This window comes from Podarcis pityusensis (genome assembly GCF_964106645.2).
Source record: "Podarcis pityusensis genome assembly, chromosome: 6".
NCBI lineage: Eukaryota > Metazoa > Chordata > Lepidosauria > Squamata > Lacertidae > Podarcis > Podarcis pityusensis.
In genome coordinates this window covers 3,093,836-3,106,974 of record NC_138030.1, presented here as the reverse complement: position 1 = coordinate 3,106,974, position 13,139 = coordinate 3,093,836, and the positions used below count along the sequence as shown (strand labels likewise).

At 48.8% G+C, this 13,139-nt stretch overlaps 1 protein-coding gene across 4 annotated transcripts in view; it reads left to right on the top strand.

Moving 5' to 3' along the window:
* Positions 1–1,811, top strand: part of TPX2 (TPX2 microtubule nucleation factor) — a 30,018-nt gene extending 28,207 nt beyond the window's left edge. For all 4 annotated transcript variants that reach the window (XM_081011172.1, XM_081011169.1, XM_081011170.1 and 1 more), the window contains exon 16: positions 1,036–1,811. In XM_081011172.1, the coding sequence (XP_080867298.1) occupies positions 1,036–1,146 (111 nt within the window). In that variant the 3' untranslated portion in view covers positions 1,147–1,811. The remainder of the gene's footprint in view (positions 1–1,035) is intronic.
* Positions 1,812–13,139: the final 11,328 nt, after the last annotated feature.

Here is a 13,139-nt window from a genome sequence, read left to right as displayed (position 1 = left end):
CTCTTACCTTGTGTGGGGGATTTTCTGGGAAAACAGGCCCAGCCAGATGTCTGCTACACTTTGCAGCAATTAATTCTGAGCTGGAAAGATGTTGGAGAGCTGCCTTTTTATAAAGTGGCTTCATCTGTTCCTTTGACTTTTAAGGTACCTACAACTGTTCCTGCTTCTCGGCGGGTCAAGATGTCTTGACTCTTGCTTCTACACATACTGGGAGGCAGGAAGGTGCAATCAAAGGCACACTGAAATTGGCTTAACTTGAACTTACAGCTCAATTTTCTTTTGTATGCCTCCACCGCCATCCGCAGTCTCTCAGTGGTTGGCTGCAGTCCACCCCTGGCCCTCCTTGGGGGGGGGGGGTGAGCAAGGCTGTTCCTTGACAATATAATAAAAATAAAAATAAATTTATTATTTTTACCCCGCCCATCTGGCTGAGTTTCCCCAGCCACTCTGGGCAGCTCCCAATTAAGTGTTAAAAACAGTACAGCGTTAAATATTAAAAACTTCCCTGAAGAGGCCTGCCTTCAGATATCTTTTAAAGATAGGATAGCTGCTTATTTCCTTCGCATCTGAAGGGAGGGTGTTCCACAGGGTGGGCGCCACTACCGAGAAGGCCCTCTGCCTGGTTCCCTGTAACCTCACTTCTCGCAATGAGGGAACCGCCAGAAGGCCCTCGGCGCTGGATCTCAGTGTCCGGGTGGAACGATGGGGGTGGAGACGCTCCTTCAGGTATACAGGACCGAGGCCATTTAGGGCTTTAAAGGTCAGCACCAACACTTTGAATTGTGCTCGGAAACGTACTGGGAGCCAATGCAGATCTCTCAGAACCGGTGTTATGTGGTCTCGGGGCCACTCCCAGTCATCAGTCTAGCTGCCACATTCTTGATTAGTTGCAGTTTCTGGGTCACCTTCAAAGGTAGCCCCACGTAGAGCGGGTTGCAGTAGTCCAAGCGGGAGATAACTAGAGCATGCACCACTTGACAACAGCACTTTCTCCTTTGATGACGGTGCTTAGAATCTCCTTCTTTTCCTTCCCAGGTACACAAAGCCAACCCCATCCACAGGTACCAGCCAGTGGAGATCAAGGCCAGCAACCAGCCCCTGACTGTACCCCACTCTCCAAACTTTTCCAAAAGGTTTCAACGCTGATGCGTAACCAAGAAAGAAAAGACAAGGGGTGCTTTTTTCCCCCTTCTTAGTATAGTGTTTTTTCCCCCTTTTGTATTTTATTGACTTGTTTATCAATAAACTATTATACTTAAGCAATATAAAACGTTACTACTGGGAGTGCTTTTCCTGCTAAGCCTAGGGGGGGGAAAGTGTCATTTTTCAATTTCTCTCTGTAACTGAAACCCAACCCTCAAAACATTTTGCACATACCCTCTAGGACTTGAGTTGCTGTGCAGAACTTCCTTGTTCTTGTGTGACCTTGTTTCCTGGACTGGACCCTCTGCCTTAATCGCTGGCTCTGGCTGGGAACCGTGCTTTTGATAAACCTGTACCACAGCATGGGGAACTGTGTACAGTCAAGGGGAGGGGGGCAGGCTTTCTTTTTCTCTGAGCTGAGGTGGAGATGGATGCATGCTCTTTCTCCTCCCCACCCCCATTTTGTGCTATTATTTTCACATCCCTATACAGGAAGCAAGAATCGGTATTCAGCCAGAAGCATCACATTTCTCTTTTAATTACATTTAACTTTCCAGTGATTTTAGCTTTTAAACAAAGGTTGATGTGTGTCATGACCATAGAACAATGTTGCTTTGATGTTGTATATGTAATAAATGTAATAACTGTGCCAGGTTGTTTGAAAATGGGTGGTTTTCTTGTCATTTGGCTCCTTTGCACAGGGGTTGTTAGTTTGTCCATGAATTTTAATTCCCAGAGTTCTGCGATCCAGATCTTAAGCAGGTCTGTGCTGAGAGACTTCCAGTGCATTGCAATGGTAAGCCGTGCTGCAGCCATCAGGTGAGTAACGAGATCCTTGTAGGAAAGCTGTTGAGCGGCTTCTGAGCAGTATGATAGAAGTGCTATTTTAGGATCCAAATTGGATGCACGCTGTTGACCACCTTCCCAGACGCTGGGCTTGCACCCTCCTTGCAGCTGCCAACAAGGCTGGTTAATGTTGCCTCTGCTCTTTGTCTACTCAGCCAGAGCTCAGGTTTGGATCGCTTGAGTTGGGTCGTGGGGATGCCCCCACATGAGGTTCTGTCAGGGCAGCCCCAGCCTGTCCCTACTTGCCTCCTTTGGGATAATGGTGTAACAAGAATCAGTGCTATCCCTCCCTGCTTTCACCTATACAGTGGTACCTCAGGTTAAGTACTTAATTCGTTCCAGAGGTCCGTTCTTAACCTGAAACTGCTCTTAACCTGAAGCACCACTTTAGCTAATGGGGCCTCCCGCTGCCACCATGCCGCCGGAGCACGATTTCTGTTCTCATCCTGAAGCAAAGTTCTTAACCCGAGGTACTATTTCTTTGTTAGCGGAGTCTGTAACCTGAAGCATATGTAACCCGAGGTACCACTGTAGTTTCATGGATAAATTCCAACAACTTGGTTTCAGTCGTGAAGATTTGCAACTTTACATTCAGAAGGTCCCAAGTTCAATGTCCAGCAGTGCCAGGTAAGGCTGGGAAAATCTGCCTGAAAACCTGGAGATCTGCTGCCAGTGTGTGTCAGGAACAATGAGCTAGGTGGGCCCAATAGGTCTGGCTTTGCAACACCCATGAGGATCCCAGGACTGGGCTAGTAGTGAAAAGCAGCCTTTTGCTTCTGGTTTGTTGCAGGTGGGAGTAACACTCTGAACTTCAGTTTCTTAATAATAATAATAAATAATATTTATACCCCGCCCATCTGGCTGGGTTTCCCCAGCCGCACTGGGCGGCTTCCAACAAAACACTAAAATACAATAGTCTGTTAAACATTCAAAGCTTCCCTAAACAGGGCTGCCTTCAGATGTCTTCTAAAAGTCCGGTAGTTGTTCTTCTCTTTGACATCTGGTGGGAGGGCGTTCCACAGGGCGGGTGCCACCACCGAGAAGGCCCTCTGCCTGGTTCCCCTGTAACCGCACTTCTCACAATGAGGGAACCGCCAGAAAGCCCTCGGCACTGGAGCTCAAATTTAAAGGTAGATCTGTGCTGTCACTTACGAATGCTTCTGGGACCGCTGACCTGCCTAGCAGAAGCCCCCATGATCTGCTTACCAGCTGACTTTCAGTAAAGACCATCCTGCACAGTAGAGACCACAGGCAGATTCAGGGCAAATAGGTTTTCATTTTGACATTGAGCTAAGGCTGTTTGGTGGGGAGCTGCCAGGGTGTGGTGGACATCCAGCGTCTTTTCCCCAGAGCTGGAATGCGCAAACATGAAGCTAAGTTAGCCCTTGTAATCCACTTGTGGCTCAAAGGCAAAGGCAGGAATCTTTCTAACTACTACCAGCAGCCCCTTTTTTAAAAAAGGGAATTTGCAACTGGGGTTCCCTGCATGCAAAGCATTTAGCTTATTGCTCAAATTTGGGCCCTTCCACACTACACCCAAGCAAGCAGTTGCCTGTTTTTTGTCCATAGCCTAAATACAGTTGCATGGGTCAATACTGTTCCGTGTGGGCAGGAGCTATCGTTAAAAGAAATAGAATTATGTAATTTTCATCACTGATATTAGTGTGGAAGAAAAACAGCTTTCACAACGTGGTTGGAATAAAGTCTGTTCAAGACTCTTGTTTATTAAGACAAGGCAGTTGCAATGCAGAAGACTCATGAGCCAGACTTCTCAGCTGATTGATATCCTCTGTACGTAATCAAAACACCCTAACAGTTTTTAAAGTTATCACAATGTGGTTAATAAGAATCCAGAAGAAACTACTGTAGTTTGTAGGGGGGAAATAGGCAAACATTTCTGGTCCAAATCCCTCAAACATTCCATACTTCACTTTTCCTCCCACCTTCGTGTTGATCCTGTTACACTCTTAAGAGAGATGTTTCCTTAAGACAGAAGCAAGCTCATGTCTCCTGTGACAGGCTCAGATCCCTGCAGGCCGCAGAAGCATACATTCTGCTTCCACATTAGGAAAAACAGGCAGGTGCGTTCCTTCTCCAGCCTGTGTCTGCTTATAAGTGGGTGCCCCCTGCACTTAATATTTGGGGAAGGACCACTGTGTTGTTGCATTATTAATTGAATTTATATACCGCCCTTTACCCGCAGGTCTCAGGGCGGTTCACCAAATAAAAATATAAAACCACAAAATGCATAATCAAAATAAAAACAACCCAATAACCTCCACATTTGCATGGAAATGGCTCCAGCCTTTGCAGGAAGGGCTGGGGAAGATTCCCTGTCTGAAATGCTGGAGAGCTGCTGGTAGTGTAGACATTAGAGCTCCATAGATTCATGGTCTGACTCTGTCTAAGGTAACAGTCTACATTCTGCCCATACATCAAAAAAACCCTAATGCTGTTCTAGGCTACATCCAGTGTCCAGATCAAGAAAAGCAATAGTACTGCTCTATTCAGCCTTGGTCAGACCCCCCCCCCGCCGAAGTCCTGTATCCAGTTCTGGGCATCACAATTTAAGAGGAATATTGACATGCTGGGAGGTGTGCAGAGGAGGGTGACCAAGATGAAAAAGGCTCTGGAAACTAAGCCTTATGAGGAACAGTTGAAGAAGCTGGGTATGTTCAGCCTAGAAAAGAGGAGGCCAAGAGGTGATATGATAGCTGTCTTCTGAAGGGCTATCACATGGAAGGTGGAACAAGCCTGTTTTCGCCTGCTCCAGAGGGTAAGACCCAAACTAAAGGATTAAAACGACAAGAAAGGAGATTCCAACTAAACTAGGAAGAACTTGCACTAAGAGCTGTTTGACCATGGAATGGGCTCCTTTGGAATAATAATAGTTTTTATTTATACCCTGCCCACTCTGGGCAGCTTCCAGCAAAATATTAAAATACAATAGTCTGTCAAGCACTAAAAGCTTCCCTAAACAGGGCTGCCTTCAGATGTCTTCTAAAAGTCTGGTAGTTGTTTTTCTCTTTGACATCAGGTTACTTCCGGGTTTGCTGCTCGCGCACGTGCAGAAGCGCAAAACCGCTCAAGCACGTGCGCAGAGCGGCGCTTTGTCAAGCATCTGGGGCTCCGGAATGGATCCCAGACTCAAAATGAGGTACCACTGTAGTCGTTTATTTCCTTGACACCTCATGGGAGGGCGTTCCACAGGGCAGGCGCCACAACCGAGAAGGCCCTCTGCCTGGTTCCCTGTAACTTGGCTTCTCGCAGTGAGGGAACCACCAGAAGGCCCGCAGCGCTGGACCTCAGTGTCCGGGCAGAACGATGGCAATGGAGGCGCGCCTTCAGGTATACTGGACCAAGGCTGTTTAGGGCTTTAAAGGTCAGCACCAACGCTTTTAATTGTGCCCAGAAACCTACCGGGAGCCAATGGAGGTCTTTCAAGACCGGTGAAAGGTGAAGGACTCGCCTTCACTGGAGATGTTTGCACAGATGTTGGATGACCCCAGATCATGGATGCTTTAGGCACAATTCCTGCATTGCAGGGGGTTAGACTAGATGACCCTAGGTGTCCCTTCCAACTATGTTTCGATAACCCGTGATTGCGTTGGCTGCAATTGGGGTACCAATATGAGCATCGTTGCTCAGGCCCAGGGTTATAGACTTGTCCCCCCACCCTGTTTAAGAGTTGTCAAAGTGTGTTCCTGATGTTTCCCAATCACACCCCCCCCCCCGGCAGGAAGTTCCCAGTGCTGATGGAAGGCTTTGAGAAGCTGTTGACTACATCACAGACTTGTTCTCCCCGGATTTTCCAGGCTCTCCAGTTACGGAGCAGGGGCTGGGATATTCAGGTAAGGGTTCTCCATCCTGTTCCAACTCTTGTAAGCCAGCTGCCCTGCTGAGTGGCTCGAATTAGCCTGGGGATAGAGTTTCCCTGAGAAGGGGACGGGCCTGACTGCCCGACCAACTTTCTCAGACCCATGGAAAGAGCAGAAAGGTTAAAGTGTGTCCTGCTTGAGGCTGTGACGGCACTGTAGCCAGGGGAACAGGCATGCTTGACCGCTGGCCAACTCTCCCAGGACACTGTGCACTGGCTGGAGCCTCTGGGTTGTGTCCACAGAGCCAAAAACTACCCGGTGGGTGTGCTTGTTTTCTCCAGCCTGGAACAGAACAAACACACACACACACACACACACACACACACACACACACACACATTGACCCCAGCCATGCTCCAAAAGTCAGCCCGGGTGTGTGTGTGTGCCTTTTGGATCCGTCTTCTATATCAAAACATCTTTTGAGTGCTGCAAGCCTCGCAGGGCGCTTCCAGGCCGTTGCTGTTTTCGGCTGATATTCAATCACATCCCAGCAAATTCAAGTCGCGTAGTTCAAGCTGATGGCCAGGTCTTGCTCAACAGACCTGCTTTCCCCAAAGAGCAGATTTTTATATTCTATTTCTGTCGTGCAGGGATTAATCAGCAATATCAAAAGCAACACAATGGCCAGAAACAATTACAATGTGAAAAACTTTATGGAATAATTCAAAACATAAAAACTAACTGAAATCTCTGAAAGTCCTTAAATGAATCACAGTGCCAGACTGAACTCTGCTGAAGAGTGTTTCTGGATAGCAAAATACTTCCGGATAGATATAATATACATATAGTCACTACATAATTGCATGAACACTTACAGAGTATTTTTTATTCTCATGTATATTATATCTATTCGAAAAAAAGATTGGTTAATGAAGAAATTACATATCTTTCTACTTATGAGTTTTGAACTAATTGGCTGATGAAGAATTCAACAAAACAGTTGCTATCCGGAAACACTGTTCAGCAGAGTTCAGAGTTGCACATCAGAATTGGACATTTGCTGATTATACAAAGCCTCACAGCTTGCTCTCCGCCGGGTAAAGTCTGGCACCGTGATTCACTTATGGACTTTCAGAGACTTCAGTTTGTTAGTTTTGATGTTTTGAATTATTTCAGAACGTTTTTCTCATTGCCATTTTTTCTGGCCATTGTGCTGCTTTTGATATTGCTGACTCATATTTTGCAACACAGGGGTTTATTTGTTTACTCATTGTTGTGCAGGGATTAACGGCAGGACAACGAAAGTGGGCTTTGCAAGCCCTCGTGGTTCCTAAGACATTGAGGCCCTGATCTGCACTATGCATTTAAAGCAGAATCATGCCACTTTAAGCAGGTTTAAAGAATTCAAAGCAAAGTGGCGCAGCAAGAGGGGGCCCGGCGTTGTTATCTCTGTGCACCAGCTGCTCTGAGCAACCCCTCCAGCTTTGCGTGCAGAAGCTCCTCTCCTCTCCTCACCCTTGTCCCTCCTGCCCGCTGGATCAGGGCCTAGGCGTGGAGCTCTTCCACACAAGGAGCCCCCAGCCCATCCTCCTGTCTGGCCTTGCCTGGTGAGGCTTGGGGAGGGGACTGTCAGGAGTTCAGCCTACACTTGAGTAGGACTCTGGGAGAGACACATGCTTGACTGGCATGTTCCCTCCCTCCTGGTCGATCGTTCAGGAGCTTCATAAGCTTTCTTCTGCCCCAACATTACAGCAGCCGATGCCAAAAGACACTGGCACACTTAGGGATCCGCAGAGTGTTCGCAGTTTGCGTAACAGACCTCAGCAACTCAGCATTTTGGCTAATCTACTTTATTTACATATAAACCCACACGGAACACTGCAACATGGCTCCCTCTCTCTCTAGCGTCAGACAGCAAAGAGAAAAAGAACAAAGGACAGTAGTCCCACTTTGTTGAACACAGTAACACAAACATCCTGTCTCCGTCACTTCCCACTCTGTGGAGCCAAAACATACACCGTCATGTGACAGACAACAATCCCATGACTGCAATCACGGAGCAGGAATTCTAACATCCTCCCCCAATTCATGATCTGTGTTGCAGTCATCAATGTAACTGCAACAACCATGCAGATGTCATACACACAGTACAGAATTCTAACAGGGACATCCCATCGGGTCTTCCTCACCTCTGGCCACCAGTGAGCCCAGTTCAGTCCTAGCCAAGTCCACCTGTCTGCTCCAGCCTTAATGGCAGGGCCATCAATTTCCTGGATGAAAATTTGCACCCCACCCCCAGAAAAAATGCACCCGGGGCCACTGCCCCTCTTGCCCCCCCCCATCGTATACTACACCACTGGAAATCCCTCCAGCAGAAGCGCCTGGCACCTTCCTTGTAAAGTTTCTGGAGATTGCTCAAGGCACACCAATTTACACTGAATTTTGACACTTGAGGCGTATCTTTTTTGCAATCCACCTTGTACTTATGCTTGTAAGCTGCTTTAAATTGCTCTTAGCATTGTGTTTCGATGCTGCGTGAATGGCGGCAATCAAATTAACGAGAGCAATTAATAAATAGATGTGCTTCTTTAGTGCAGAGCAAAACCTTTGTGGGTTTTCCGTTTTCTGCCTTGGGCAGCAACCAGCCTGGCTGCCTTCTAAGTGCTGTAACGGCACCTCCTTCCGTTGGCCCGGCCTCTGAGGCCTTGCAAAAGCCATTGCTAATGAGACAATCGCTCCTGTGCCGTTGATTGTTTGGCCAGCCCATGGCGGAGGCTGATGAAGGCTAATGAGGTGAATGGCATAGTCGCGGGGTGCTAACTCGCTGCTATGCTGCGGACAACAATGTATGAATCACTGCTCCTTTCTTAGCTTGCTGGAGGGGGGGGGGGCGTGAGATGCAGGCAGAGCAGGCAATGAGCTCTTCAGCTCTGGCTGCTAAGGAGAGAATAGGTCCCTGGAGGGGGGCCAGTTTCCTTAAGTGGCTGGGGCAACACCAGGCTGAATATGCAGCAGGTTGGGGCTGGGGCTGGGGCAGTGGATTCACAGCTGTTAAAAGGGGAGGCAGTGCATCCCATGCGGTCCTCTTCGAAGTGGCAGTCCGCACATCCCCTCCATTTAATTCTGATTTATCCTGATGGGGGGGGGCGTGGAACCCAACACGCAATTGCATGCTGCCCAGCTGTGGATTTAATTTATTTATTGCATTTATATCCCAACTTCCCCCCCTCTCCAAGGAGCTCAAAGTGGCAGACATCGTTCTCCCCCTCCCTCATTTAATCCTGTTGCAGGAATTTATGTATGGGGGGGGTGGGTTGCCCCTCCAGCAGAGATCATGCACATGCAGCCCACTGCCAAAATCAATACTATCACTTTTGTGACTTTTGTGATTTGTCCCCGCAAAACACTTCATCGCAGTTTCTTCCTATCTATTCAAAGGGCCTCTGCTGCACGATACCAAATGTAAGAATTCACTGATAAATGTACCTATGTACTGGCTCACTGGGAAAACTTCAGAAATTTATATCGACATGTGAGCTCAGCTGCTCAGCAGCCCCTCTGCCTGAGTGATAATCCCTGGCATCCTGATACCTGAGTGTCAGACAGGTAGCCATTCCAAAAATAACAAACCCAGATGAAGACAAAAGGGTGTGATGAACTTGGCTGGGAAACAGGGAAATTTAAATATCTCTTTTGTTACACTTGATGGGTGTTTGGTGGAGAGCAAGGGGAACCATGGGGCAGGGTCCAGGATGCTCAGCTTACTGCCACCAGACCTCCCCTTTCATGATGTAACCGTGATGTATGAGTGATGTAGTTGGGGGGGGGGATGTAACATGGGGATTAGCAGCTAATAAAAGTTTGGGGGCTCTTTTGTTCTGGGCTTCCATCTTGTTCCACCTGGTGGCAGGTGGGAGTCCTGTCGCGACAGTCTTCAATAAAGACCAAGCCTACTGGCTGCTGGACTATATGGGCCATTGGCCTGATCCAATCGGATCTTCGTTGGTTCCTATATTTTCTCCATGTGTACCATCTATATCTGCAAATCTGCAGCTCAGCCCGAAAAATGCCACAGGGCCTCAAGTGCTCTCCTCTGGATGGAATAGGAAACTCTTCAGCAGCTGCCTCTGGAACTCCCTGACACTTGATGAAACGGTGAGCTGTGTGCACGAAACAGTACGCTTGTCCCCCGGTTTAAAAGCACCACTTCTCATCCGGATGTTGCCTGCGCACTTCTCTTTGGGAGCGGCGCCCCACCAGCTTTTGCACCATTCAAAAGATCCCGGGCTGCAGTTTCTTGGATCCTGCACTGATTTTGTCCATGCCCTCCCACCCCCTGCCAAAACCCCCCATTACTTCCCCCCGCCCCCTGGCAGATGCTTGTATCGCTTGCACATTTGGGTCTGGCTAAGCAGCTCATTCAAAGCCCTTCCCAGCCTCTGATCCTTGGCACGCTTGTTGACTGCGAGAATCTGACTCCCGGCACGAGAGCAAAGGAAGCGGATGGATGACTTGTTTTAATTAGGCCGGAGCTGGCAGCCTGACAGGATGGGATCTCTGGGCCCTTGCCTCGCCCAGCTGAATGCGTGCGCTCAGGGGAATGGGCAAGTATTTGCAGGCGTATCTGGGACCCCGCAAGCTCACTTGGTTTTTTACTTAGATGCATCCATTGCTCTCCATATACCTCACCGGTGTCTGCTCCACTTAGGATGGAAAAGAGACGAGGCTTTGGATGCAGTCGCTACTGATCAGCAGCCCCCTTGCCTGGGGATTGTGGCACTGAAGAAGCTATTTGCTTGTCCGAAAGGGCAAAGCACTTTCCTCCTGCTTTCTGTCACGGTGACTAAGGGTGATTCTTTCCCGAACTGGACCCTGCTAGAGAGAGACCCTCTTAGCCTCCCCTGCCCCAGGCCCTGGGTCCTTTCCAGAATTATTTTCGTCCTCCGCATTTGTGCCAAGAGCAGCAAAAAGATGCCATGCCTGACATTTTGCAAACAAGGAGGAGTTCCTTCCCGGGCAGGCGCTAACTGCCACTCTTCTGCAGGGGAAAGAGAGAGAGAGGCTGCCTAGGGTGGGGTGATACGTTCAGGACAAACAAACAAGAAAGGATGGGGCATAGCTAAGCTATGGAACTCCCTCCCACAGTTGGAAAATGGAAAAGCCTCCCCATTGTCTTTCCCTTCACAAATCCTGTCTTAAGGGTATGTCTGTCTGTGTTTGAATAGGGTGAGCCTGTGACCTGGCTCAGGAACTAAGTATTTGTCATTACAAAAGACTGGCCAGGCTCCCCAGGGTATCCAATCAAGTGAGCATTAACAGGTAACCTGTCAGATGAGATAAACAACGCACTCGGATTTCTGCTGTAGACCGCCTTTTCTGTGTTATAGGTATGATGTATGTGGTCTTGGGTTACACCCCTTCTGTGATGTATGTATGATGTATGGAGGGGTGGTCTGGAGCTCCAGGGCAGGGAATTTAAAATGTCTGTATAAAGGCAGGCACACCTTGGTTCGGGGTTCCTCCTCCCTCCTTCGTGTGGTGAGTGAGGACCCTGTCACAACAGATCAATAAAGGTCAAGCTTACTAGCTGCTTTGCTTCTCAATATTCTCTGGTTGGCCTCTGTTATTTTCTCCTACCAATAGGGAACCTACGTAAGGACGCTATATGGGCTCTTAGGTACCCCATAAGGGAAAAAGGGCAAATTTTTGTGTACAGCACTTGTGAATGCCTGTTGTTGGAAATGGCAGGAAGGAAGCGTGTTCGAATCCTGCTTGTGGGTTTCCTACCAGCGTCTGGGGAAATAGTATTAAAATCACTTTTCTGACCATGCTTCCAGATTGGCCAATCCATGGAGGGACTCTTAACAGAGAAGTGGTGTGTACCTGCCATTATCAGGGCAACAGCTATGCCTTTGCTACTGGAACGATGGGCTGGTTGTCTCATGCCAGGTCAGAAGCATCCCAGTCCATGAAATTTCAAGGCCCAGACCTGAGACCTAGAGGTGACCCCCTGGTGATGTCACTGGCCCTGGAGACAGAGGTTAATTGGGAGGGGAGCAGAGGATCCTGCCCCCTCCAGAATGTCTGTGCTATAATGTATGTACTGAGTTGAATAGGATCCAAAAGACAGCAGTCTGATTGGTCCTAGAACAATAGGCTTCAGAATGCAGCAGTCTGATTGGTCGTAGACCAATAGGGTCCAGAATGCAGCAGTCTGATTGGTCCACAGGAGCCACCCAATCCAGCTCCAGGTGGAAGTGAATCCGCAACCTGATTGGCCTACAGGTGAATCCCGGAATTAGCCAATCACGTGGGGCCCCTTGTGTAAATAATGTATATAAAGCTGACATTCTGGGGGAACTTCCATTCCTCCTCACCACTATGAGCTGAATAAAGAGCATGAAATTCACTCTCGACTCCGAGTATATTTCATATAACTTTCAGCCAGCTTCTAATGGGCTGAACGCTTGCAAGATGGACGCACAATCTTCTAGATAATTTTTTGAGAAACTCTCTTCTGTCCATAACAGAACTGCTGAAAAAGGGCTCAGAAAACTTTCTTTTCCTCCGCCTTTCAGCCACCTCTGGCTGGTTAACACCTTGAACAGCTGCGCTCCCACTGTGATTATTATTAAAGGTTCACTTCCCCACCTGGAGATTCCAACCTTCCACCTGGAGGGGACCAGGCAAACCTGGAGGCCTCGGGTCAGAGCTCGGGCAACCCCACCTAGCAGGGAATTCTTGGCAGTCCGGAGCAGTGAATCGTTCAGAGTTCCAACAGGGGCTTCCTGGCGCCTTCAATGTATGCCCTGTGACGCACAGGGTGGGAATTGCCCTCGCCTGAGCTGATCCTCCGTTTCCCCAGTCAAACTGCCTATTTCCTTCCTGGTCTTAATATAGATGGCAACCCCCCTGAGCAGGGAAGGGCCCTGGCACTGCTAGTCTGAACAGCCTTTTGGCACTCGGCAAAGGTTAAACAATAGGAGATTCTGCCCATTGCGTCTGGCCTAATCCCCATCGCCGCTAAACAGCCCCGGGCATCTATGGGACGTCCTCCCTGGGACACGCAAACCCAGGAGACCTTGCCTAAGAAAGCCTTCTCTCCCAGCTTGGGTCTTGCTGGGGGTCGGGCGGGCAAGGGAGGGCTTTCTCCTCTGGGCCAGACCCCCTCCGGCAGGCTCCCCAAGGAGCAGGGAGTTCAGCAAGGGTGGCTGGGTCATCTGATTTCTGTTTGTTTGAATTCCCATCTCCTCTGAGCAGGAGAGAGAGAGCGCCGGGCAGCAGAATGGAGTGTCCTTTGAACGGAAGCCAGAGGGAACAGGTGGCCCCGCA